At 39.4% G+C, this 24,904-nt stretch overlaps 2 protein-coding genes across 4 annotated transcripts in view; both read left to right on the top strand.

The window, feature by feature from the left end:
* Window positions 1–24,904, top strand: part of Pnisr (PNN interacting serine and arginine rich protein) — a 48,840-nt gene that overhangs the window by 20,923 nt on the left and 3,013 nt on the right. For 2 of the 3 annotated variants that reach the window (XM_057790342.1, XM_057790343.1), the window contains exons 9-12: window positions 574–627; window positions 1,726–1,896; window positions 3,878–4,958; window positions 5,199–6,789. In XM_057790342.1, the coding sequence (XP_057646325.1) occupies window positions 574–627; window positions 1,726–1,896; window positions 3,878–4,958; window positions 5,199–5,229 (1,337 nt within the window). In that variant the 3' untranslated portion in view covers window positions 5,230–6,789. Of the gene's footprint in view, window positions 1–573; window positions 628–1,725; window positions 1,897–3,877; window positions 4,959–5,198; window positions 6,790–24,904 lie in introns of those variants that run through there. The other variant, XR_009058410.1, reaches the window with a different exon arrangement.
* Coq3 (coenzyme Q3, methyltransferase) overlaps window positions 9,981–24,904 on the top strand; it is a 32,980-nt gene continuing 18,056 nt past the window's right edge. The window contains exon 1 of the mRNA XM_057790348.1: window positions 9,981–10,136. Within this exon, the coding sequence (XP_057646331.1) occupies window positions 10,028–10,136 (109 nt within the window). The 5' untranslated portion in view covers window positions 9,981–10,027. The remainder of the gene's footprint in view (window positions 10,137–24,904) is intronic.

Below are 24,904 nucleotides of genomic sequence, written 5' to 3'. Positions count from 1 at the left end.
GAAAGATTCAGTTTGAAGCTGTCATGTTGGAACGCTAGCAGTGTTTTGTGTTATCAGACCTAAGAACAGATAGCATTCATCCTGTAGTCTTCTAACACAGTGTGGAAAATTCCTCAAGCTCAGTAGATTTCACAGGTTTTGTTTTTCTTTTTTAAAAATAGATACCATGGTATCAATATATAACTTTTTAAAATGAATTTTGAATTACATCAAAACTTCAGTTTTCAGTTTATCAGTTAAAGTTCTTATAACACTAGTGGCAACCACCTTCCTATATGATTTTAATAACACCTGAAAAACATACAGAAAATATGTGCTATAGGTCATAGAAAGAAATACAGATATACTTACCAACCTTTTTCTTCATCATAAGCCAATTTCAGCTCACATCAGAATTGTAATTTCAAAGCCAGACATGCTACTGGTTTAAAATGAATGTTATGTTTTTAATGTTTCTTCTCTCCCCAAAAAGCAGCAATAGTGGTAGATTTAACAATACCGTAGACTCTCATGACTATGAAATCGTGGCTATTTGTGTTAACATGTTGTTCCTGTTGTTGATGTGATACAAAGCTCCTGCAAAACAGCTGGCACAGTCCAGTGCACTGGCCTCCCTCACTGGCCTCGGTAAGTGTCTCTGTGTGCGTGTGAGAGGGCTAGAGGGAGACTCACTGATCTTGTCTTTCTGCTTGTTCTGTGGGAAATGCACTGTTCCTACTTAGTGGGCGAAACTTAGACGTCAGGCTTGCTTTAGCCTAAAAAAGCTTTATCCACTTTATTTGACTAAAGCATTCATAGTAGAATGATTATAAATGCAATAGTTAATGTAGTTAGTTCATTTGAGTGAGTTGAGTGGAGGATTTCTTCATTAATTGCTCCAGTGTGTAATATATAATATGTGATCATATGTGTTATATATTACATACACATAGTCTGTACTTAATAGGTAGTGGTTTGACCTTGGTGGTGTTTAAACTGCCTTTCAAAATTACAGCATACATACTTAGGAATTTGCCTAGAGAGTGATGGATTTAATGATTTACCTGAATTGTTTTGGAGCAACTCAATTTCAACTTAGAGGAAATGGGTTTGTGTTACAGCAGTAGTGATGTGTTCATAATTTGCTATTTGCATGGTATTAAGATTAAAGCTTAAATTTGCCTTTTCCACCTGTTAATTTATGTAAGGAACAAGAGAAATGGATAGAATGAAATGCCTGTGTAGTTTTGATATACTTCTGAGTGGGGAGTAGTTCACATCATTTCTATACCAGTGAGAATTACGGTATTCTGATTTATTAGAGAAAATTGGCTTAGCACCCTACCTGAACCCAGGAAACTTTGAACAATAAAATAATTAATTTTACAAATATTTTCGGAATCATCCTCAACATTATTCCAGTAGTTGGATTGACTAAACTTTAGTAAGGCTTCATTATTTCCATGTTAAATGCTTTGTTGGTTTGTGTGGACAATAAAAGAAAGCTATTATTATGATTCCTTGGTGGTGAGAAATATGTGAAATCGTCCAAAGAATAAGATATTACTATCACCATTGTCTGAGGATTCTGAGAATTTAATCTTTGAATTTATGCCTCTCCCTACCCGGAATAAACATTTTTCCAGGAAAGGGCAATGAAAAAATAAAATTTCTTCTTGGAGCTTTAAAAGTTTTTAGTGGATAATGTGATGTTTTCATATGCTAGAATGAGTTTTATGCACACAGGTGGCCTGGGTGGTTATGGCTCAGGAGACAGTGAAGATGAGAGGAGCGACAGGGGCTCTGAGTCATCTGATACTGACGATGAAGAATTACGGCACCGAATCCGGCAAAAACAGGAAGCTTTTTGGAGAAAAGAAAAAGAACAGCAGCTATTACAAGATAAACAGATGGAAGGTAATCCTAGATTTGTGTAGTTTCATATGTGCTTTTTTGCATGGATTATGCATATTAGTGATTTGAGCCAGCAGTAGTGCATGAGTGTCTCATTAAGGATAGAAATAAAAGCACTTCCTTTTGGAATCATGTAAACAAGAGGAAATTCCGATTTATATTCTCTGCTTCATGTTCACTGTGTGTTCTGTCTCTGTTGTGTGAGTCCAAATCTGCCTGTCTCTGTACCTGTGTCTGTCCTTGTGAGACTGATTATCTGTGTCTTTCCCTAGCAAAAGACTTTGCTCTGTAGTTATTGAACAGCACAGAAAATATCCGCTGGGAAAAGAACGGGATACAGAAATTAACAGCATTTTACAAGGGACCAACTCACTGGTTCCAACTGATCCCAATGGACCCAGAAAACAAACATCATCTCCTCCTCTGGCCCCCCAGCTGAGGACCAAACCTAGGGCCTTGCACTTGCTAGGCAAGTGCTGTACCACCGAGCTAAATCCCCAACCCCACATTTATCAGCCTTTGTGATCAATTTTAGGAAGTTGCTTTCAACTCTGCGTTTGCAGTTTTCAGCAAATAGTGCACATGCATAGTCTGGGTCAGGGGAATAGAAGAAGAGTAGTCATTTAAGATTACAGCTCTGCATTAACTTAGGTTGTGAAAGTTCATTGCATGGGCAATCCAAATCCAAGGCAAGTAAAGTTGATTGTTCTATTTTCCCTTTAAAAGCAGGTTAACCAAACAGTCTGAGTCTGAGTATACAGCAGTCTTATGTCCTAAATGACCTCAGGGTGGGTGTGTTACTAACTTTGGCTGTGAGTCCAGCAAAAGCTCCAGTCTCTGAGAATGTAAGAGATAGCTTTATGATATTGTAGCACCACAGTTTTAGTTTTAGACCAAGTAGAGATATTGTAGGATAGGACTGGAGGCTTCATTTTAAGTGGTATGATAACAGCTGAGATTAAGATCACACTGTATTTTTTATTTTGTTTCAGTTTGTTGTAGGAGCCATTCATCCCTGTGATCATAAACCAGGCTCTTTAGATATCTTTATTTTGTATTAAAATTGTTGCAATGAAAATAGACTTTTGTAATGATCGAATGTATTTATAAAACTACTGAGAAAATAGCTATTTAGGGAAAAGAGATTAGAAATACTTTATTAAAAATCTCTTAGATAAGTACAGTTTTTAAGTATGTGAAAATACTAGGAATAATGAAAGCGTATTAGGGTTTAATTTTTGAAAAGTATTATTTGGATGGCTCTTAGGAAATGACTAAGCTTTGTTTATAGTTTTCCAAGAATCACTGCTTGTCACCCCCCTTTTTTTTTTTTTTCACCCTCTTTTTTTTGATGTTGGGTTTTGGTTTTTTGTTTGTTTCGTTTAATTTTTATGTTGTTGTTTTTGGTCTTTTGAGACAGGAACCCTGTCTAGTCCTCAACTATCCTAGAACTCACTGTGTAGACCAGGCTGACCTCTCACGGAGATCCTCCTGCCTCTGCCTCCCAAGTACTGGGATTAAAGCTATGCACCACCATACCCTACTGCTTATCTTTTACTTCCTAGTACCGGGCAAAGGGGAAACCTCTGCATTTTGATACTCTCACTATGCTGTCTAGAATAGTGAATGGCTAACAACATGTGGCTTTTGAGAACTTGAAATGTAGGTAGCCTTTAACTGAAGTATTGATGTAGGTAGATGGCACTAGACTTCAAAGATTTTCTGTGGAAAAAAGTCTCAGTTCTTTTTGATTTAGTGTTTGAAATATTAATACTTTTGACATATTAGGTCCATGAAATGTGGAACTTTATTTTTACCATTTTAATGTATCTGTGAGAAAGTTTTTAATTGTTTAGGCGGTCTGTACCCTAATTCTATTAAAAATGAAACTATTATTAATAGTTTGTTAATATGGTATGTTAGTATGGTAGTTTTTCATTTCTTACTTAGCTTTTTTGTGTCTTTTTGTCTTTTTCTGTTTCAGAAGAAAAGCAGCAAACAGAAAGGGTTACAAAAGAGATGAATGAATTTATTCACAGAGAGTCAAATAGTTTATCACTGCTAGAAGCAAATGAAGCAGACGGTGATGTGGTTAATGAAAAGAAAAGAACTCCAAATGAAGCTCCATCAGCGTTAGAGCCCAAAAGAGAGCATAAAGGGAAGGAGAAAGAACGAAGGAGTAGGTCAGGGAGCAGTAGCAGCGGCAGCTCCAGTAGCAATAGCAGGACCAGCAGCAGCAGCAGCTCCGTCTCCAGTTCTTCATACAGCTCCAGCTCAGGCAGCAGCTGCACGTCCTCTCGCTCCTCTTCTCCTAAGAGAAAGAAGAGACATAGTAGGAGCAGGTCCCCCACAGGGAAAGCCAGGCGGAGCAGGAGCTACTCTCGCAGAGTTAAAGTAGACAGCAGTAGGACCAGAGTGAAGCTGCTAGACAGGAGGAGGTCTGATAGAAGTAGCATTGACAGAGAAAGACGAAGAAACCGGAGTCCTTCCCGAGACAGACGTAGAAGCAGAAGTCGCTCAAGGGATAGACGAGCCAATCGTTCCAGTCGCAGTAGGAGTCGAGATAGGCGTAAAATTGAGGATCCACGTGGAAATATTAGTGGGAGCAGTCATAAGCATAAAGGTGAGGCTAAAGAACAAGACAGGAAAAAGGAGAGGAGTCGAAGTGTAGATAAAGACAGGAGAAAAAAAGACAAAGAAAGGGACCGTGAACAGGATAAACGAAAAGAGAAACAGAAAAGGGAAGAAAAAGATTTTAAATTCAGTAGTCAGGATGATCGGCTAAAAAGGAAGCGAGAAAGTGAGAGAATCTTCTGTAGGAGTGGTTCTATATCTGTTAAAGTCGTAAGACATGACTCTAGACAGGACAGTAAGAAAAGTGCTACCAAAGACAGTAAAAAGCATTCAGGTTCTGATTCTAGTGGAAGGAGCAGTTCTGAATCCCCTGGAAGTAGCAAAGAAAAGAAGGCTAAGAAGCCTAAACATAGTCGATCGCGCTCCATGGAGAAATCTCAAAGGTCTGGTAAGAAGGCAAGCCGCAAACACAAGTCTAAGTCCCGATCAAGGTAGTATACTTTTTAAAGTATTTTGTCTGCTTTTTCTTTTTTTTTTTTAAAGTTTTTTGAATTTATTCAAAGTTGAAAGTGTCCTTTCTCTCTCTCTCTTTATAAACTCAGTTTGGTATTTGTTAAATATTTTTAAATAATGTTAGAAATCCTATATAACAGTATTTATTTATATTGCAGATTTTAAGTATAAATACATTTTTATTTTTAAATTTTGTCTTTTCCCATTTTTTTTTTCAGATCAACAACCCCTCCCCGTCGTAAGCGCTGAGGAATGATGTGGCAAGAGCCATGACGCTGTTTTAAAAATTCCATGAGTTTTAAGGGCTTGTCTCATTATAGAGGCACATTGTGGCTGTGTAGGTGAAACCAGATTTTTTTTTTAATTGTGTAAATAGGTGTCTTTTTCCAAATGCTGCTCCAAGTTAATAGGATTTCTTTGTATTACATTTTTTTCAAGAAATAGTACATAATAAGACTATAAATATGCCATTCTCTTTCAGCTGTATTGTTCTTAAAATTATTCTTGAATGTACTGTGATGTCAATAAAGCTCTTCAGTTCATTTTTGTTAAACTCTTGCACATTAATTTTATGATTTTAACCTAAGGAACGTACTTTTATAAAAAGGCAGCTGAAGTTTTGTACAACAGGTTTTAAAAGTTCCTCACATCTTCCCCAAAGAAAATGGTTTTAACCTAATAGTTTGTCAGAGTTTGTAAATTATGCCCATGGACTTTTGTCAAATTCCAGTTTTAAGGCTGTGGGAAAGGGCCAGCCAGAAAACAACCTTACTTTTCATTTGAAGGCACCTGATCAGCTTTCTAAACTATATTTTTTGGGGGCAGGGCTCAAGTAATATATTCTCTATGTGTATAAAATGTGATTCACTCCTGTAAAATGAAATTGCTGAAAACAATCAGGCCATTGCACCAGTAGAGTTCTTTGTAATGAATATTTGACACCAATAGTCAAGTCTGGAACTATATAGTCACTTCTGTTTTACATGCATAACACCTAGGGGTTACCATAGAAATAGGACTTAGAATTCACTATATCTATATTTTTGAACTGTAATATGGCCTCAGCTTAATGGAGGAATACTGTATTATGCAGGATTGTGTTGATTACATAGCATTAAAATGGTCTGATTTTGTCAGTTTCCAAAAATTAGGACCCATGAGTGGTCTGTGTGAGTCACCCCTTCATGAGTAGTGGGCATTCTGACAGGCGCTCAGCTGCCTCGGGGTCTGAGTTTTTAAGATGATACACTTATGCAGTGATAGACGGATCTCTGGAAACAATGCTTTTAAATTCCAACTGAAAAAGAGAAGTACAAGTGCAGAATGCAGAGAAGGTTTAAAGTATTATGCTTTCTTACCAGCAATAGTTCATTTTAAAAATAATGCCAGATTTTTGCCAAGATCAGTGTTTCCTCAAAGTGAAGACAGACATAGATTTGTTTGTGTGCGCTTGTACCTCGACATAGCATCTTAATTTTGAGCAGTTATGCATTTATCTAAAGGGAATAAATCTGTGAATAAATGCATGTTTACCACAATGGCTGTTTACAGTGCATTTAGTTCCAATATTTATAGTTGCCATTTCACAGAATAAAATAGTTTGGAGTTTTATATAGTTTACTCATCAGTAACACCTGGAGACAAAATGTGCAATATTTTTATGTAGGTAAGCTAACACAGTGTACCTAATTGAAGAATTCTGATTAATTTGTAACAGATAAGTTGTATAAAATTTTCATACCTTAAAGTGTTTTAGATCAATCTTCAACTGAAATATTATTTTCAAAATAAAATTCTACTGAAAAATTTTGCTGGCTATGATACATACATTTTTAGATATACAAATGAGAGCCAAAAGGAATTTGCCAGTTTTATTTAATAATTTGCATGCTTTTTATCATTAAATCTGTAATTTTAAAAACCAACAAAGTATTCATGATTTTTAGTAGGTACACCTGTTGTATTTGTTAGATTTTTTTTTTGTGGAAAATTCATTGTTTCTTTTCCATGTTTATCTGAGTGGGAAAATAATTGTAGAATAGAGCTTGCATAATTGAGGATGTGAATGCTAAATCATACATGAAAGCTAATTAGATGTAACTTTGGATATGGATCCTTTAAAAAATGACACTTTCAAAAAATGAATACCTTTAATTTTTGAGACATTGAGTCTGGATTGGTTAATCAGAGCTGTTTTTAAGAGATTCTCTTTTGAAAAGCTGGAGAGATGGCTCAGTGGTTAAACACTTGCTGTAGCTATTAAAGAGGACCCAGCTTTGCTTCCCAGCACCCATCCTAGGCCGTTCACAGTCTGCTATAAGTCTAGGCCCGGGGGTAAGACACCTTCTCTAGCCCATACGTGGCACACATACGCAGCGTAGATTAGGAAGAGAGGTGGCTTGACTCTCTTCAGGGCTATGGTAAGTTGCCTCAGCAGGTAAAGGTACTTGTCACAAATCTTGGTGACCTGAGTTTAATGCTCAGACCCCAGTGGTAGAAAGAGAGAACCAACTCTGAAAAGCTGTTCTATCAACCCTTAAAGTGTTGTAGATCAGTCTTCAAGTTAAGTACTGTTTTCACTTTAATAATAATACTGTTCTGAGTATTAATATTGTTAAAACTGAGATGATACTGTTCTTTAACCCTCCCACACTTGCATTGTGTGTGCTGCACATACACAGTAAATGTGGGGGAAAATCCTTCTAAAAGATTCTCTCTAGTGTAGGAATCAGTGTTTTTGTGGAATACCCCCTGAAAATAATGTAATTTGGAAAAGAAAATTAGATTGGTTTCAGGCCCCACATAAATACTGGCATTTTCATTAATGTGTATGCCTTCTGCCTTTGTAGACTATCTTGTTGATTGATTTTTCTTTTCTTTCTTTTTTGGTTTTTCAAGAAAGCGTTTCTCAGTATTTCTCAGGCTGTCTTACCAGGCTGGCCTCAAACTCGGAGACCCACCTGCCTCTGCGTGCTAGGATTAAAGGCATGTGTTACTAACTGCCCAGCTTAAAAAAATATTTAATGTATTGAATTTTGTTTTTGTTTACTGGGTTCCTTCCCCACCCCTGCCTGAGATGGGGTTTCTCTGTATAGCTTTGCAGCCTGTCCTGAATGTAGACGAGGCTGGACTTGACCTCACAGAGATCCCTTTGCCTTTGCCTCCTGAGTGCTGGGATTAAAGACATGTGCCGCCACCACCCGGACATACTGAAATTTCTAAACGGAACTAATAATGTGTGTGCCCTAGGTGGGGAGTTACAGGTGGTTGATTATGAGTCACACTGTAGGTGCTGAAAACTGAATGTGAGTCCTCCTCAACCATTTCTCCAGTTTCCCCTTTAAGTTCAGTTTTAAATAGAATTGGTATGATAGATTTTCTCAGAGTTACCAAGTGATAAAGATTTTATATCTTTGTGAGTAAATACAAAACCCATTCAGCTGAGTGGATGTAGTAGTAGATTGTGAAAGAATAAAACTTTTATAGACATTAATTTTTATGAAAAAAAAAACTAGAAAACACACCAAGGAATGCTAAATAGGTATTGACTTTTCTAAAATATGTATAAGCTAGTTTACAGTTTGTTCTTAGGTTAGACCAGAGTTGCTCTAGGAAATCTCTGCAACAGTGACTACAGATGGCAGTAGAGTCAACGTGGTTTTATTTCTGACACAGCTCAGGCTTAACTTACAGAAAGCTTTCTGTTGATGTATTGGGGTTTAGAAAGCTCTTTGCTTCCTCCTAGTATTTAAGGCACTCACTGAGTGCCTTTGTTGAAGTGAGACTGGGAAGGCTGTGAAGCTGTGTGTTGTACATTTAAGGTAACTAGGTTTACAGAAAGTCCTTAGAATCTTAAACCATGTTTGCACTATTGATTTTCCTTGGATCTGTCAATCCAACAAAAACATAAGACGTGTTAACTTTTGTGTAGAACTTTCCGCCTTCATCTGGAGACGTGACCTCCAAACACAGGGCTCTGAATATGCTCCAGCCTGCTGCAGCTAGTATGTTAGTTAGCTCTCACTGATTCAAAGAATGACACTGCCTGTTGCAAATGTAGAATGATGCTCTAAATTTTAGGAATTTACTCTTTTTTATGAGGAAGGGCTCTTTTTTTAAAAACTGCCTGGTTTGCTTTCTGTTGCTATGATTAAACATCAGCCAAAAAGCAATTTGAGAAAAGGATTTAGAGATTCCAATCTATCATTGAGGGAAGCCAGGGCAGGATCTATAAGTGAGAGCTGCTTATTTATTGGGCTTTCTGATACAACCCAGGACCACTTGACTGAGGGCTGGACCCTCCCACGTTAGTCAATCAAGAAAATTACCCACTGACCACTCTAATGAAGGCAATTCAAGTGAGGCACCACACTCCCTGGTGACTCTTAAAGTGTCAAAGTTGACAAAAAATAACTAGCATGTTCAGTCGGAAGGAAAATGTTATGTGCTGATCTGCTTGTCTAAACTAGTGTTTTCTGCTACATAGGGTGTATCCTATACAGAATATAAAGTCAGTTTCAAAAAAATGTACTTTAAAATTTGGACTTCTGTTCTCTGTGGTACTCTCGGAAGAAGTGTCCATACTTAGTGATTTTGCTTTTTGTTTTTAATATTTATTTATACAATATTCTGTCTGTAGGCCAGATGAGCCACCATGTGGTTGCAGGAATTGAACTCAGGACCTTTGGAAGAGCAGGCAGTGCTCTTAACCACTGAGCCATCTCTCCGGCTCCCATACTTAGTGATTCTGAGTACTAGAGTCAGGGTCTTCCAGGAACACACGTCTCTGGAAAGGTAACTTGGTAAATACGAAAGTGATACGTAGGGATAGAAGATCTTCATGGGCTTTTTATACTATGAGGAAGATTTTATTGTTTCATTGAAGACATTATTTGGTAGATGAGCTCGAATTAACAGCGGTCCCAAACTCACATTAACTAATGTAAATGCAAAAGTCGGCAGCAGATGGCGAGTGTGGGCATCGGAACTCTTCTGTTGGGGATTTGTTGTGTGGAGGGACCGGAAAAGGAGTGGGATTCTTGTCGCGATGTGGAGCGGTCGAAGGCTGAGCTCTTGTGGGGTTCGTTTTTTGGAAACGCTTGGCTCTGGGTGTCCCAGCGCAGTAGCCGAACCTCCTCGTGTGACTTCACGGTCGGGTGAGTGTCGCCGCGGTTTTTCCGCAACCTTCCATTGCCGCTGGCGGTCTGCGCAGGCGCGGCAGAGAGCGGCGGGCAGTCGCGGGCTCCGTGCTGGTTCAGCTTCCAAACAGTACCTTGCGGCCACCGTTTCACCCTGGTTGTCCTTCAGGACTAGGTGTTGCCCTCCCCGATGGTTCCTCCAGTTCAGAAGTCGAGAAAAAGCTGAGAACTAAGAATCTGGGCGGCGGGGAGCGTTTCCCGTGGGCCGCCGCCATGGAGCCTCAACCTTTGACCTCTGAGCTTCTGTCCCCGGGAACCCCCAGTCGTCTTGCTGGAGCCTGAGGTGGTGCTTGCTCTTCTTACCAGATCGAGAAAGACACACCTGCTGATCACGTAGCACTGTGTCACTTCTTTGTTGCTCAGTATCTTACCACCTCCGCCAAAGATTTCAAGGCATTTGTGCTCTGTTTTTCTCTAACAGCCCTGGCTCCGAAGACCAGGTTGGCCGGAGCTCATAGAGATCCACCTGCCTCTGCCTCCCTGGTGCTGGGATTAAAAGTGCCTGCCAACACCACCCGGCAGCCTCGTTTATGCTCTTTGTTAATAACAATTCACCTGTTGGAAATGGGATTGAAAAAAAAAAAACTTAGCTTTTGAACTCCCAAGTAGTAAAGAGAAAATTAGGTTAATCCTTTACATGAACATGACTACTGTATGGTAGAGTGGTATGGATGGGAACTTTCCATGAACATGACTACTGTATGGTAGAGTGGTACGGATGGGAATTTTAATATGACAGTAAAGGCAACAAAACCTACTTAAATCTACTTGTACTCACCTGAAAAAAATATTAGGATAGTTTTAAGAGAGCAAGATATAAACCAGTATTAGTCATAAACTTGGAAATATAGGAGGGAATACATATTCAACGTTAGCAAATTTAGGAATAGGTGATTTTGTATCATTTTATCATCTTTTATATGCTTTTATTTTCTTAGCCTTTATTTTTAAGGATTTTTATTTTATGCATATGGGAACTTTGCTAATATGTGCGTCTGTGCATCATGTGGGTATCTGGAGCCCTCAGAGGCCAGAAGAGGGCGTTGAATCCCCTGAGTCTGTTGTTCCTGATGGTTATGAGCTGTCCTATTGCTGATGGGTAAGGAAGCCAAGTCCCCCAGAAGAACAATCTGAACCATCTCTCCAGTCATATATATATATAATGCCTTTTATAATCAGAAATTTAAAAAGGAACCAAGAAAACCTACAAATTTTGTAGGAAGAGCATCTAATCTGTATTTGGGATTAGGGAAAGTCTTGAATGAGGTAGAGAGCAAATGAGGTTAGAGGGTATTAAGGGGGGGGGGGCTTCGTCCCAGCCCTCTAACACCCTTATATCCAAGAAGTCTGGGATGATTGGAAGCCCCAGGCCTGGCCCCTGTGTGTGAAAGTGTCCGTGAAGGACAGAAGAGGACAGCAGAGTCTCCACAACAGGTGTTACAGGTGCTTGTGAGCTAGGGAAGCTAGAAGCTGACTCTGGCATCCACGTGGTTGTTTATAACTGTAACTCCAGTCCCAGGAAAGTCAGTGTCCTCTTCTGACCTCCATGGGCACTGCAAACATCAGGTGCACACAATATTCATGTAAGCAAACACATAAAATTAAAACAAATTTTAACCAATCTGAGGTCAGCCTGGGCCCCAGAGCATCACCCCACAGATCAGCTGAGATACAGCTCAGAGATCCCCAGCTCAGAACCACGGCAGCACAAATAGCAAAACAACAATAAAACAATTTGAAGACCATAAATATGACAAGACAAAATTGGTATATATATATAAATGATCATCATATTAGATAAGATACTTTACCTCACCCATGATGAATTAAAACTACATTAATAAACCATTTTCACCAATTAACATTGCATGGGAGGTCAGTGAGAAACCAGGCATTAGACACTCACGCGCATATATTGTCTATAGGATTATAAATGGATAGATTGATTCAATATCTATGAATGGCAATTGCAAACTTGTAAACATGCTCACATTTTGACTTTTTTTGGTATTTCACATAAAGGAACATATAGAAAATTATTTAGTTCAATTTCATGGTTTGGTATTAGAAAAAAAGAAATAACCTAAATGCTCATTCATGTGGAGCTGCTTGAATAAATGATAATATGCCCATGCAGTGGATTACTGTCCAGCTCTTAATTTAAGCAAAAAATTTACAATATTATGAAACAGTCTCCAAAAAAACCCTGGTAGATAAAAAAGCAAGGTACAAGAGAATGTGCATGTTTTGTAAAATGACAGGAATTGATACATTAAAGTAATTGCATATGTATAAAAAGGTTTCTGGAAGCTTGCATGCAAATCTAGTGACACTGGCTGCCTACAAGGAGAGAAATTGGATGGTGACCGCAGAGTTGGAGAACTATCCCGTTACTGGACTTTGTGGCTGAAAAAGAAAACTATTGTAAGTCATTTAAAACCCACAAATTGCAAAAAAAAAGAAAAAGAAAACTATAGATATCTGTTGATAATATCTAGACTGCTTCCATTTCCTGCCTTATCATGAACAGTTCACTTATAAATGTGGATGTGAAAGTATTTTTTTTTTTTCTTTCTGTTTTTTGAAACAGGGTTTCTTTATGTAACAGCCCTGGCTGTCCTAGAACTTGCTGGGCTCAGTCACAGAGATCCATCTGCCTCTGCCTTCCTAGTGCTGCGATTAAAGGCGTGCGCCGCCACCATCCAGCTGGGATTAAAGGCGTGCGCCGCCACCATCCAGCTGGGATTAAAGGCGTGCGCCGCCACCATCCAGCTGGGATTAAAGGCGTGCGCCGCCACCATCCAGCTGGGATTAAAGGCGTGCGCCGCCACCATCCAGCTGGGATTAAAGGCGTGTGCCACCACCATCCAGCTTTTAGCACATTTTTTTCCTTTTGGTTACTTTGGTTAAAGATTTGTTGATCTCATTTATTTTACAAAGAACCAACTTTTTTCAGCGCTCAAGTTTAAACCTGGGCCTTGTTCTTTCCAGGCAAGAAATCTCCCACTGAACTACACCCTCAGCCCCATGAAAAGCCAGCTCTGGGCTTGATTCTGTGTTTTGTTCCCATAGTCTTCATTTCGCCGATTTCTGCTTCAACTTATTTATTTCTCCCTACTGCTTTTTTATCTTAATTGTTCGTGTTTTTCTAGGATTTGAGGATATATCACTAGGTTATTTGAAATCTTTCTGATATTCTCTATCTCTCTCAACACTGGCACCTATAGCTATAAACTTTCCTCTTAGAACTGCCTTAGTTGTGTCTCAGAGATCTGGAAAGTTGTGCCTTCCTTTTCATTTGAGTCTAGGAACTTTTAAATTTCCCCTCTGATTTCAATGACCCCTTGGTTATTTATGTTCCTATTAATTGGTGTGGTTTCTGTTGTTTTCTTGTATTGATTTTAAGTTTTGTTGTTCTGTGATCTGATAAGATATAAGACATTAAATCTATTCTTTTGTACTTGGTAAGGCTTGGTTTATGCCATAGGATGTGTTTTTTTTTTCAGAGAAGGTTCCATGAATTTGTATTTGGTTTCAGTTGGATGGAATGTTTTGTAGATATGTTAATTCCATTTAATGAATGTACAGTTTAACTCAGATTTCTTTGTTCTGCGTGCGTGCGTGCGTGTGTGTGCATGTGTGCATCCATGCATGAATTGGGGGTGCAGAGCAAGCATCATATTGATGTCAGCTGTCTTCCTCCATCACTCTCCACATTGTATGCTGAGACAGGGTCCCGTCTCCCCGCCCCACTGCCACCCCCGCTCCTTGAATTTGAGCTTGCTTATTCCATGGATCCTCTGTCTCCACCTTATTGGTGGTCCCCATATCCACGCAGGATTAATGTGAGTATTGAGGAACTGAACTCTGGTCCTCATTCTTGTGCGGCAAACCCTTTACTCACTGAGCCATCTCTCCCCTCTGTTGATTATCAGTTGGATGACCTATCTAGACATGAAAGCAGGATATTGAAATTACTTCGGACTTTTCTATCAGGACCTCTCTGACCTTTTGTCTGCACATTAGTATTTATTTTATGGAATTAGGAGCTCCAATGTTCGGTGCATATATTTTGTTGATGAATTGTTCCTTTTATTAATGTGTGCTGGCCTTCTTTTTCTCTTCTGGCTGATTTTTGTTTTATCTACTTTATCAGACAATAGAGTAACTACTGCAGCTAGTGATAAATTTCTGTTTGCTTGATAGGTAGATTTCCCTCCTTTAACTCTCAGTATGAGTATCTTTACTAGAGAGTCGTGTTTCTTGTAGAAACAGCCAGTTGCATCTAGTTTTTTAATCCAGTCAGCCAGCTTGTGCCTCTTTATTGGTGAGTTGAAGCCATTTACACTGAAGGTTATTGTTGAGAGAAGTTTAATAACTCCTGTAATTTTCTGGTTGCTTGCATATTTTTTCTCATTTTTCTTTTTTATTGTTTTTATTGCACTATACATTTTCCTCCGCTCCCCTCTCTTCCTCCCCTCTCCCCTTCTACTCTCTCCTGTGATCCCTACACTCCCAATTTACTCAGGAGATCTTGTCTTTTTCTACTTCTCATGTAGATTAGTTCCATGTATGTCTCTCTTAGGGTCCTCTGGGGTTGTGGATTGCAGGCTGGTTTTTCTTTTCTTTATGTCTGAAAGCCACTTATGAGTGAATGCATATTATATTTGTCTTTCTGGGTCTGGGTTACCTCACTCAATATTTTTTTTTCTGGATTCATCTATTTGCCTGAAAATTATCTAGTCTTCAACCCCATCAGAGACCCGAGAACAATATTATTTGAGTAAGCAGGAAGTGCAATCAAGCAACTTCGAAAATGTGCCGGAAATGACAGAGACTACTTGGGTAATCACCCAAAGTCTTATTTGTAACATTTGGGCAACCAACTTTGGCAGGCCTAGAGTGTCTGACAGACCATTTTCAGAGGCAGAAAAACTTGAAAAACCGTGTTTTGGTAAGGTTTGGAGGTCTTTTTGCTTGTATCCTGCTTGTACAGTTTGGATACCATGCATTTTGTCAGGGGTTGAGGCAGGGGCAGTTTTTTGTCCAAAGGCCAGTTTTGCCAAGAAAAAAAACAAGCTCCAAGTAGAGTGTCTTCGGTGCTCAGCATTCACTTGGGAATAGATTAGTGCTGCCAGCAGCCATCGTGTCTCACATCAACAGAATCCTAATTTATTTAAATACCAGATTCTACAGTTCTTTGAAGTGTTTCAAGATTAGCTATCTGTGCAGAATACAGTCTCTATGTATCTAAAGAACCTGATTAGTCTAACTATAAGTATGACAAACATGAATAACAATTGACCTATAATTCTTAATACCTATATAGCTTAAAGATTAAGGCTTCATATTAAAAAAAATTAAACAATCTTTAAACAAATGTGTAGCAAATGAGCAAAATGACTTCAAAATGTAAACAATATATAAGTATATTGATCAGAGGTGGAAATGTATAGTGCAGTATGATAATTATATCCTAAAATTGCATCAATATACAAAATATCATAAGCAGAGGTAGAAACATACAATAGATGTTAAATATTAAATATGGCTTGGCTAAGTATTAATATAAGTTTAGAGCATACAATATGACAAAATAACTCTGCCTAGGTGCACAACTATTGTAAACAGAAATAAGAGCCTATTCAATATAATAATATAATTTGAATTTACATTAATATACAAAAATCTATACCAATGTAAATTGTCTATAAATAATAACTCACAGGTAATCTCACTATTACTCACTATTATTAGTGTAAGTAAGCTTACACTAATCTACCTATTATCCCATCCCATCCATTCCCCACCTCTTTATTTTTTTCAAGAGAGATCTCTGTACTCGAAGCAGTTGCCCACTGAAAACCTGAATAGGTATCAATGGTGTGGTGTAAATATTTTAATTTTCTAAATTCTACAAAGTGGAACACATCCATCTGCTAGATTTCATTCCTTTGAGTACCCTTTGGGTTACTTCTTGCAGGTAGTGGGGTTTGGTTATATAAAGAGCAAGTAGGGATTCTCTTTATAATCTTTTTAGCTTGTTGCCATGTACTAGGAAACTCTTTCTTTAAACCTTTGACATGATGTTTTTTACGAAATTCTCAGACGTTCAGCACATTTCCAATCAATAATTGATCACTTTCTGCATTACCTTGTGCTAGAGGACCTGTCAGACTTGAAAGGGATCAGATGTTCGATATGTTATGTATATGGGACAGAGCCTATTCCTTATTATATTTATTGAACGTGAATAAATAATGAAGTCAATTCTGTATCATCTGGTATAAATGCAGTGGTTTCAATATGCAAAACAATTTTGTATATTGTAAATATTGATAAGTTCTTTAAAATCCCTTAGTACCATGAAAATAGCATATAATTCTGACTTTTTGGGTAGAATCTTAAGGACTTTGTTTCACTTTTCTTAAATCTTCTGATTTGTAACCTGCCTTTCCTAATTTATTTGCATCAGTATAGAATGTAGGGCTCCAGTTACTGGTGTGTCATGTACAATGTGAGGAAGGGTCCAATTAGCTCTTTATAAGGTGAACTCTATTGCTTTTGGCATAGTTGTTATTAATCTCTCTTTAAAAATTAATTCAAGCTCTTTGCCATTGTTTATTGTCTTCCCATAATTTTTTAATTTCATCATTAGTAAAAGATACTATAATTTTTTGCTGGGTCTATTCCTGCTAATTGACAAAATCTCAATTTTCCTTTTATACTTAATTCAGAGACTTTTTCCACGTAAGATTTTATTTTTTTTTTTTACTCGGTTTATGTGGTAAAAAGATCCATCCTAAGACAGTATCTTCCCTCTGCATTAAAATTCCTGTAGGGGAATATTTGGAGGGTATTATGACCATAATTTAGTTAAGATTCAGATCTGCATGATCCCCAAGTGCCTCCTGTAATTCTCTTCAGTCAAGGTCAATTCCTTCGCAGCTTCAGCTGTTAAATTCCTTGGGATTATGTAAGTCTTTGTCACCATTTAAGGTTTTGTTTAAATGAATTATTTGATCAGGTGTTATCCCAGAAGTGTGCCATAGATTTGAAATGTATCCTAGCAATCTTCAGAAGTTATTAAGAGTCTGCAATTGGTCTGTGCGCCAATTTTTTGGTATACAAAAGAGTTCCACAGTAGCTTGGAATGGAGTATAACAAAGGTTTATTTATTTGGGGATAAACTCACAGAAAGGGCAGCGATCCGCAGTCCTCTGTGTGCACTGGGAACTGGAACCAAATCCAGCAGCCAAGAGGGCTTTGCATGGTTTTCCATCTGGATTTATAGTACATAAGACCATGTCCAAAGTGGGCCGGTATCTTAAAGGCTATTTGGCTGAAGGAATTACCACAGCACATTAGAATGAAATAGTTGTTTTTACTGTATCCAGGGTAAATTTTTAAATAAAGCTGTTTTCTTGACTTTTTAGAGAAGTCATTGTGGAAAACAGTGATTGTTCTCTGTTATGTACAGAGCTTTGTTCTGAAGGAGCTTTATAACCTTTGCATGATTCTGGTCACAAGATGGTCCTGCCTAACCTGGAGTGACTTGCATTATTGGGTACTGCAAACCGTGCATAATAAATAAGGACTAAAGTTGCATGTGTGTGATGTTTTCCTTCACAAAAAATATAGATTAGATCATGACTTTGGTATGAGGAAATTCTTTTACCCAAAAAAGCAACTTTTGTGTAACAATAAATAGTTGGAGGTTCAGTCCTCGAAACTGTTCCTCCCTGCTGCCGCAGAGCCTGAATTACATCCTAGAGTGACCCACTTTCCTTGATTGTCCCTCGAACACAGAACGCCTTACACACATGTAAAACTGATTACAGTCCACTAATCTGTCACCAGTAGACACAGCACTAAAAGTGGAAAACTTCTGTAGAATGTGCTATGGATTATAAGTGTCAAAGCTGTAGATGAATAGGACTTATGAAGGAGATGGGGAAAGTGATATAAAATAGAAAAAGAACATGGTTAAATGGACTAAAGGAGAAAGGGAGTGTTGAATGTAAGGGATGTGAAAAGATCAAGAGAATAGGAAAATAAAGAAGAAACATTTTGAATGGTTAAAACATTCAAAATCAAAATTAGATAAATGTCAAGGGATAAAATAAAAATAAAAACATGCTGTTAAAAAAACAAAGCCTGGGCTGGAGAGATGGCTCAGTGGTTAAGAGCACTGACTGCTATTCCAGAGGTCCTGAGTTCAATTCCCAGCAACCACATGGTGGTTTACGGTCATCTATAATGAGACCTGGCGCCCCCTTCTGGCTTGTGGGCACACATGGAAGGAATGCTGTATACATAATAAATAAATAAATATTTTTTTTTTTAAAAAAAAAAAACAAAGCCTGGTGGGAAGATGGCTCAGTCAATAAAGCATTTGGTCCTCAGGTAGGAGAACCAGAGTATAGATCCTAGAACCCAAGGAAAAGCCGCTTGCAGCAACTTCTCTGTAACTCCTGCAGTGGTGGGGTGGACTGGCAGAGACAGTCAAATTGGCAGAGATGCGTGGCTTCCTGGAGCTCACTGGTTGGCAGCCTATCTGAATGAATGAGTTCAGTGAGAGAGTGTGTCCTAAAATATAAGAGTGGTGGAGAAAGACATCTGATGTCAACTTTTAGCCTCATGCACGAGCATGTTTACAAACAAACAATTTCATAGACACATACTGCATATACACACCACACACAGGTGCATAAGCACATTTTTTTAAAAAAAAGTAACAATTTCTTCTGAATTAGAACTTTCTTTGCAGGAAGAAAGGAGAGTAAAAGAATCTCACAAGTTGGGAAAGCTGAAAAGAACATGATTTGCAAAAGTCCCTCCCCAAGGCTATAGAAGCTATAAACAGTTGCTGAGAGGAGAGACTGGCCTACTCAACTGCTTGTGAGCCCTGCAGAGAGCCCAGGGGTTCCAGCTTCATGAGTTCTTACTCATGATGGGGTGGGATTTTTGGCAATATAGCTGCCTTCCAGTGGCTCTGGCTCCCGTATCAGCCCCTCACCCATAACCCTGTAACTAGTACTAATGAACGCATGATTTGCCAGTTGGACTTTGGTTTGTGGTTGTCTCTCTATTGTTGCTTTTGCATCAGCACAAAGCCTGCACTTTGCTGCTGTTTTATCCAGGACTGTGGCTCCACAGTCTTTGGCCTGCTTCCCTAGCTGTTTAGATCTGGGCTGGTGGGAATTCTGTTCCTGCAGGCACCGGCTCTATCACTAACACCAAATACAGCTTTTAATTAAATCTGTATTGTTCTATTTATCAATAAGACTCAGGAGTCAGAGGCTGGGGTGAAAACCCACTAGCTCAGAAAGACGGAGTAGCAACTAGTTGACCTTCTCTCTTTGCTAGTGTCTCAGAAAGAGCTGTCCTTCTGCTCTGCTAAACCAAAATAGAAAAAAACAAAAAAAAACATGCCACTCAAAGCCCCTTCCTACTACTTCCTGTCTGTCTCTATCATCTTCCAGACATCTTTGGACTCTTTATGGTTACTTTCTGTCAAATAGTTGCTAATTCAGCCTCCCGACCCAAGGTTGATTTTGTTTAATTAACACAAATGCATACTCGGGGTTCACACTTTGGTTGACTATCCCACAGCACCCTATCTTAGGTCTATAGATGTTTATTCCCATCTCACATAACACACTTGACACCCAAGAAGGGACCAATAGAACAGAAGATGAGTTGTATAGGATTGGTTGCATGGTCCCCCATGCTGAGACATGCAACTGAGTCTGATCCATGAGGGTGAAATACCCATGGGAGAAATTCCAAGGCTTCCTGTTCCCATGAGATAATGTGCCTCCTTGCTGTAGCAGTGGTCAGGCCTCATGAGATAGGAGACAGAATGTGTGACCACTGAGCTGCCTGGGAGTGAAGCATCTTTGAGGGGAATTCCATCTTCCTGTTCTTGGTAGGGTGGCATGTCTTCTTCGTAAATGGGTTCCGCCTCCTGAGTTATGGGAATGCTCCCTAAGTAGCTAGTGGGCCAAAGAGTGTTTACCAGTTCCTCAAAGTGGAATGTATGAGTTGGTGTCTTAAGCAGGCTATGGCTTCAGTGATGTAGCCTTTGTTTTGGGCAACATGACATACATATGAGGGCTTAGCTCTCTTTCAGAAAGAACTTGTGAGAGTATGGGAGGAATTATGATTTTTTTTTTATAAAAAACAAGCAAGCAAACCCTAAAATGTTTCATTTCTAGCCTCTGTACTAGTCACTAATCTGGAAAAGAAAGTTTAAAAAAAAAGAGAGAAGTGAAGTGTTATTGGTGTGTTGTTTCTCATAATTGGCAAGACTCAAGTGAGAGAGAGTGCAGGCTGGATGTGTGCTAAAGAGGCCTTCCTGGGATTCCAAAAGTTGGAACCCCAGAGAAAGATCAAAGTAAAGGTGATAGACGATAGCCCTCATGTCCAATCTTTAATAAGAGAAAGAAAATCCATGACTAATCATGTGAATAGGAGCCTTAGGAATGGCGCAATCCAGGGGGCATGCAAGGGAGTATTCTGTCTCTCAACTGTGGCATAGAAAAAACTTTGTTTGTTTTCGAGATAGGCTCTCACTGTGAAACTTTGGATATCCTGGAACTCACTATGTAGACCAGGCTGGCCTTGAACTCACAGAGATCCATCTACCTCTGCCTTCCCAGTGCTGGGATTAAAGACAGTGCCAACACACCCACATGTGGAAAGGACTTTTAAACAAGCAATGAAAGCCTGTCAGTCTTTGTCTTACAGCTGCATGAACATGAATGGGATTAGTCTGAGTGCTGTAGAGGCAGAAAAACTAATAGAACCATCCATCCTTTCTTTAGACAAAGACTATATAACCTGAGGCAATATGAGAAGAGTCAGTTCCTGGTGGACAGGCTTATTACAAGCTGGTGGAAACACTTGGTTATTCCCTGCTTAGATCCATAGTGAAGGTCAAGAAACAGAAGACATTATGGGAAGGACATGCATTACTGAGGAAGTGGGAATGAGAAAGGGGGTATTGATGTCCACAGGAAAAGTTAAGAAAGTCGATTCAGTAGGAGCTTTAGTGGCTTTGCTGAATCCTATGGTAGCATAGGCTTTGGCAGCCCTGAGTGATCTAGCCTGGCTTCTAAATCATGTTCATAAAATGCTAAAGCACTCAGGAGGAGGTGAAAGAGCAAGAGAGAGCAAACGATGGGTCCTGTCCCAGTTAGCTGAAAACAGGTACTGCAGTCCTGTGTCCAGCCGGAGTTCCTCTGCCGGAAAACTGATGAAGCCAAATGCTGTACTTGTGAGTTTTTGGAAAGCTTTCAGACTTGATTGACAGTTCACTAAAGGCTCACAAAAACAGATGAAAGAAAGCATGTCCCCACTGTACCCCTTGCTAAGCGGAAGGCCATGTCCTTGAGTCACCTGGATGAGGGCCAGGTTTAAGGAGCTGGAGTCTTTTGTGGACTTACAGCTTTATTGGTCTGTTATTCATGTGCAAAAAAAAAAAATTGGGCCTTTAGTTCCCTGTCCGGGCTGAGTAGACATTTGTTTGTGTCTCCACAAGAAAAGTCTCACATATCAGTAGATGAAGTCAAAATACTACCAAGTATAGAGAAGAGAAAACAGAAACAAAGGGTAAGAAAAATGAGTGCCTCTAATGGGGGGAGCATAAATAAGTGAGATGGATTGAAGGGAAATGACAGATACATACAGAGACTAAAAAGAGGGCTGGCGAGATGACTCAGTGATTAAAAGCACTTACTGCGCTTTCAGAGGATCTGGGTTTGGGTCCCAACACCCACATGGTAGCTCACAGCCATTTGTAACTCCAGGAGGACCAATGCCTTTTCATAACCTCTGTGGGTAACAGACAAATGTGCACATACGTTCGTACAGGCATAACACTCATACACGTAAGATAAATGAATAGGTAGAGAGATTAGTTAGAATTTTCTTTGGGCCACCAACTAGCTCCCAATAAAGACATGGAGATTTATTATAATTATGAATGCTCAACCTTAGCTTAGTCTTGTCCCATTACTTTTTTTTTTAATTTAATTTAACCTGTTTCTGTTCATCTACATTTTCCTCGGGACTTTTTACCTTTCTTTCATCCTGTATATCCTACCTTCCTGCTTCTTCCATGTCTGTCTGTCTGGCCCCTGGCATCTCCCAGTCATCTCCCTGGCATCTCTTTTTCTCTCTCCCGTCAGCCTAAATTCCTGTTTCTTCTTATTCTCAATGCCCAGAAATTCTGCCTATAGCTCTTCCCTTACTATTGGCTGTTCAGCTTTTTATTAGACCAATCAGGTGTCTTAGTCAGGCAAGGTAAAAGAACAACACATTTTCACATAATTAAACAAATTCAACACATCTTTGCATAGTTAAAAAATTCCACAGTAATAGATAGTTTAAATAAATTAATTAATTAAATAGAAAAAGAAGATGATGGAGGGCTAGTAAGATGGCTCTTGATACCAGGCCTAACACTCTGAGATAGGTTCCTGGAACCCACATGGTGGAAAGAGAACCAACTCCCTGAAGTGGATACACATACATACATACATACACACACACACACACAGAGAGAGACAGAAGGGAGAGAGAGAGAGGAGAGAGAGAGAGAGAGAGAGAGAGAGAGAGAGAGAGAGAGAGAGAGAGAGTCTTTAAAATTTGGAGGCTCCTAGTTCAGTGCATAGAGAGGGAGAGCCAGCTGAGCTTGTGGGCTCTTGTCTTTGGGAATACTATTGCTGAATGGTGTTTAAGTGCCCAGTGTCTTTCAGAGTAATCTTCACTGTTGGTGTTTTCCTTTTTGTGTGTGTGTACTAGAAGCCTCTGCTTGCCACAGTTAGCTTTGCACTATGTGGGCAGGGCAGATGTTGTACCTTCCAGAAGCTCCCCAGATGATACAATATAGGGCTGCTGTCTTAGCTTCTGGGTGTCTCCCCAGTGAGCTGGGAAGTGACCACAGTACTGGGATGAGCAAAAGCAGAGAACCTGTTGCCCTAGCTGCAAGGCCTCCTGAGTAGTAAGCACCCCGCTGGAGGGATGCCACTGTGGGTATGGTGTACCCCTCAGGAACTTCAGAGGTCATGGACTTCAGCAGTGAAGGACAGAGAGGCATCGTCAACACTGTATCTACCCACTGACTTCAGTATCAGAATTATCAAGCACCAGGGAAACAGTGGATGAGATCTGCTTCCGTCCACCGAGAGAGGAACTGGCTTGCCTTATGCACTTCCCATCCTGAACTACCCTCTTGCTCGCTCCCTTGACCTTTTGGCTCATCAGGCCCTCCTGCTTCTTATAGCTGCCTCTGGGCCATCCTTCATCCAGGAGCTGTGGCAGGCTAAACTGGGGTTCCTCAGGCTGTGGCTATTCTGTGATATGGCTCCTGGGGTGGCTCCATTTGTACCTATAGTTTTTCTCAGGCTGATGCGTGGCTGCTGTCCTCTGAGCAATGCAGGGTGACAAAATGGGATTTTTCTTTGATGCTGTTGAATGTGCCTCAGAGGAATCACGATGTCACCAAAGCCTGTGACTTGATTTGAGACTCTTGACCTGAGGGTGGGACTTCCTGGCTCTTATGATTTACTTTTTGGAAGCAGCTGGGGCATAGTGAAGGCTGTGTTCAGCTTCCTCCTCTGTGGCAGGTTTTTTTATTTCTGTTCTGTTTTCTTTTCACTTCCATCATGAATTTCCAAAGCATTTCCTCTATTTCTCTTTGGAATAAAGACTATTTTCTCCCTTATTCTGACTTCCTCCATCAGTTCTCATAGAAGTAGCCTCTAGTCTGCTACCTCGTCCAAAACTCCCATTGATCTGTTTTCCGTAACTATAATTTTGTCATTTCAAAAGTGTTACTTACATAAATGGGAGTTGGAGAGATGACTCAGTAGTTAACAGTGCAGACCGCTCTTCCAGAGGACCCCTGGTCAGTTCACAACACCCATATAACTATTTATAACACCCACGTGGTTGACCATAACTGTCCGTAACCCTAGTTCCAAGGGACCTTGTACTCATTTTTGGCCTCCGCAGGCTCCAGGCACTAAAGTATTACACAAACATTATACATATATACATACATATACATCAAAGCACCCATACACATTTGAAAAGATTTTTTAAAATCTCGCTTTCAGGAGGCAATGGCAGGTGGATCTTTATGAGTTTGAGGTCACCCTGGTCTACATAGTAAGTTGTAGGCCAGCCAGGGCACATAGTGAGACCCTGTCACAAAAACAAACAAAAATTTAAGTATTACATAAATGAATTATACGTTATGTATCTTTTTATATTGAGAGTCTTTCTTACTTGGTCTGAATTCCCTTAACTTCATCTAAGTCTGCATGTATCAGTGTATGCCTTTTATTTCTGGATATAAGTTTGTAGTTATAATTTCTGAGTACAGTTTATACTTATATTTCTAAGTATAGTCATTCCACGGTTTCAAGCTGGCTATTTCAGTACTTTTTTGTTGTTCTCAGTTTGAAGCTTTTATACATTTCACTGCTCTGAAATTAGCGTTTACATAGTACAGCTGCTGACTTGCACGTTAAACATACGTTTTACTTTATCGAAAGCTGCTAAATTGCTTTCCAGAGTGGCTGTACCATTTTCTATGCGCACTCTCAATATATAAAAGATATAGTTGCTTCTTTCCTGCTCTACATTGGATGATATCAGCGTTTTTAAATTTTAGATATTTTGGTAGGTGCGTGGTTCCCACCGTAGCTTTCATT

Source organism: Chionomys nivalis, chromosome 16 (assembly GCF_950005125.1).
Source record: "Chionomys nivalis chromosome 16, mChiNiv1.1, whole genome shotgun sequence".
NCBI lineage: Eukaryota > Metazoa > Chordata > Mammalia > Rodentia > Cricetidae > Chionomys > Chionomys nivalis.
Note: the sequence above shows the minus strand (reverse complement) of the source record. Positions and strands in the feature narration are given on the sequence as shown.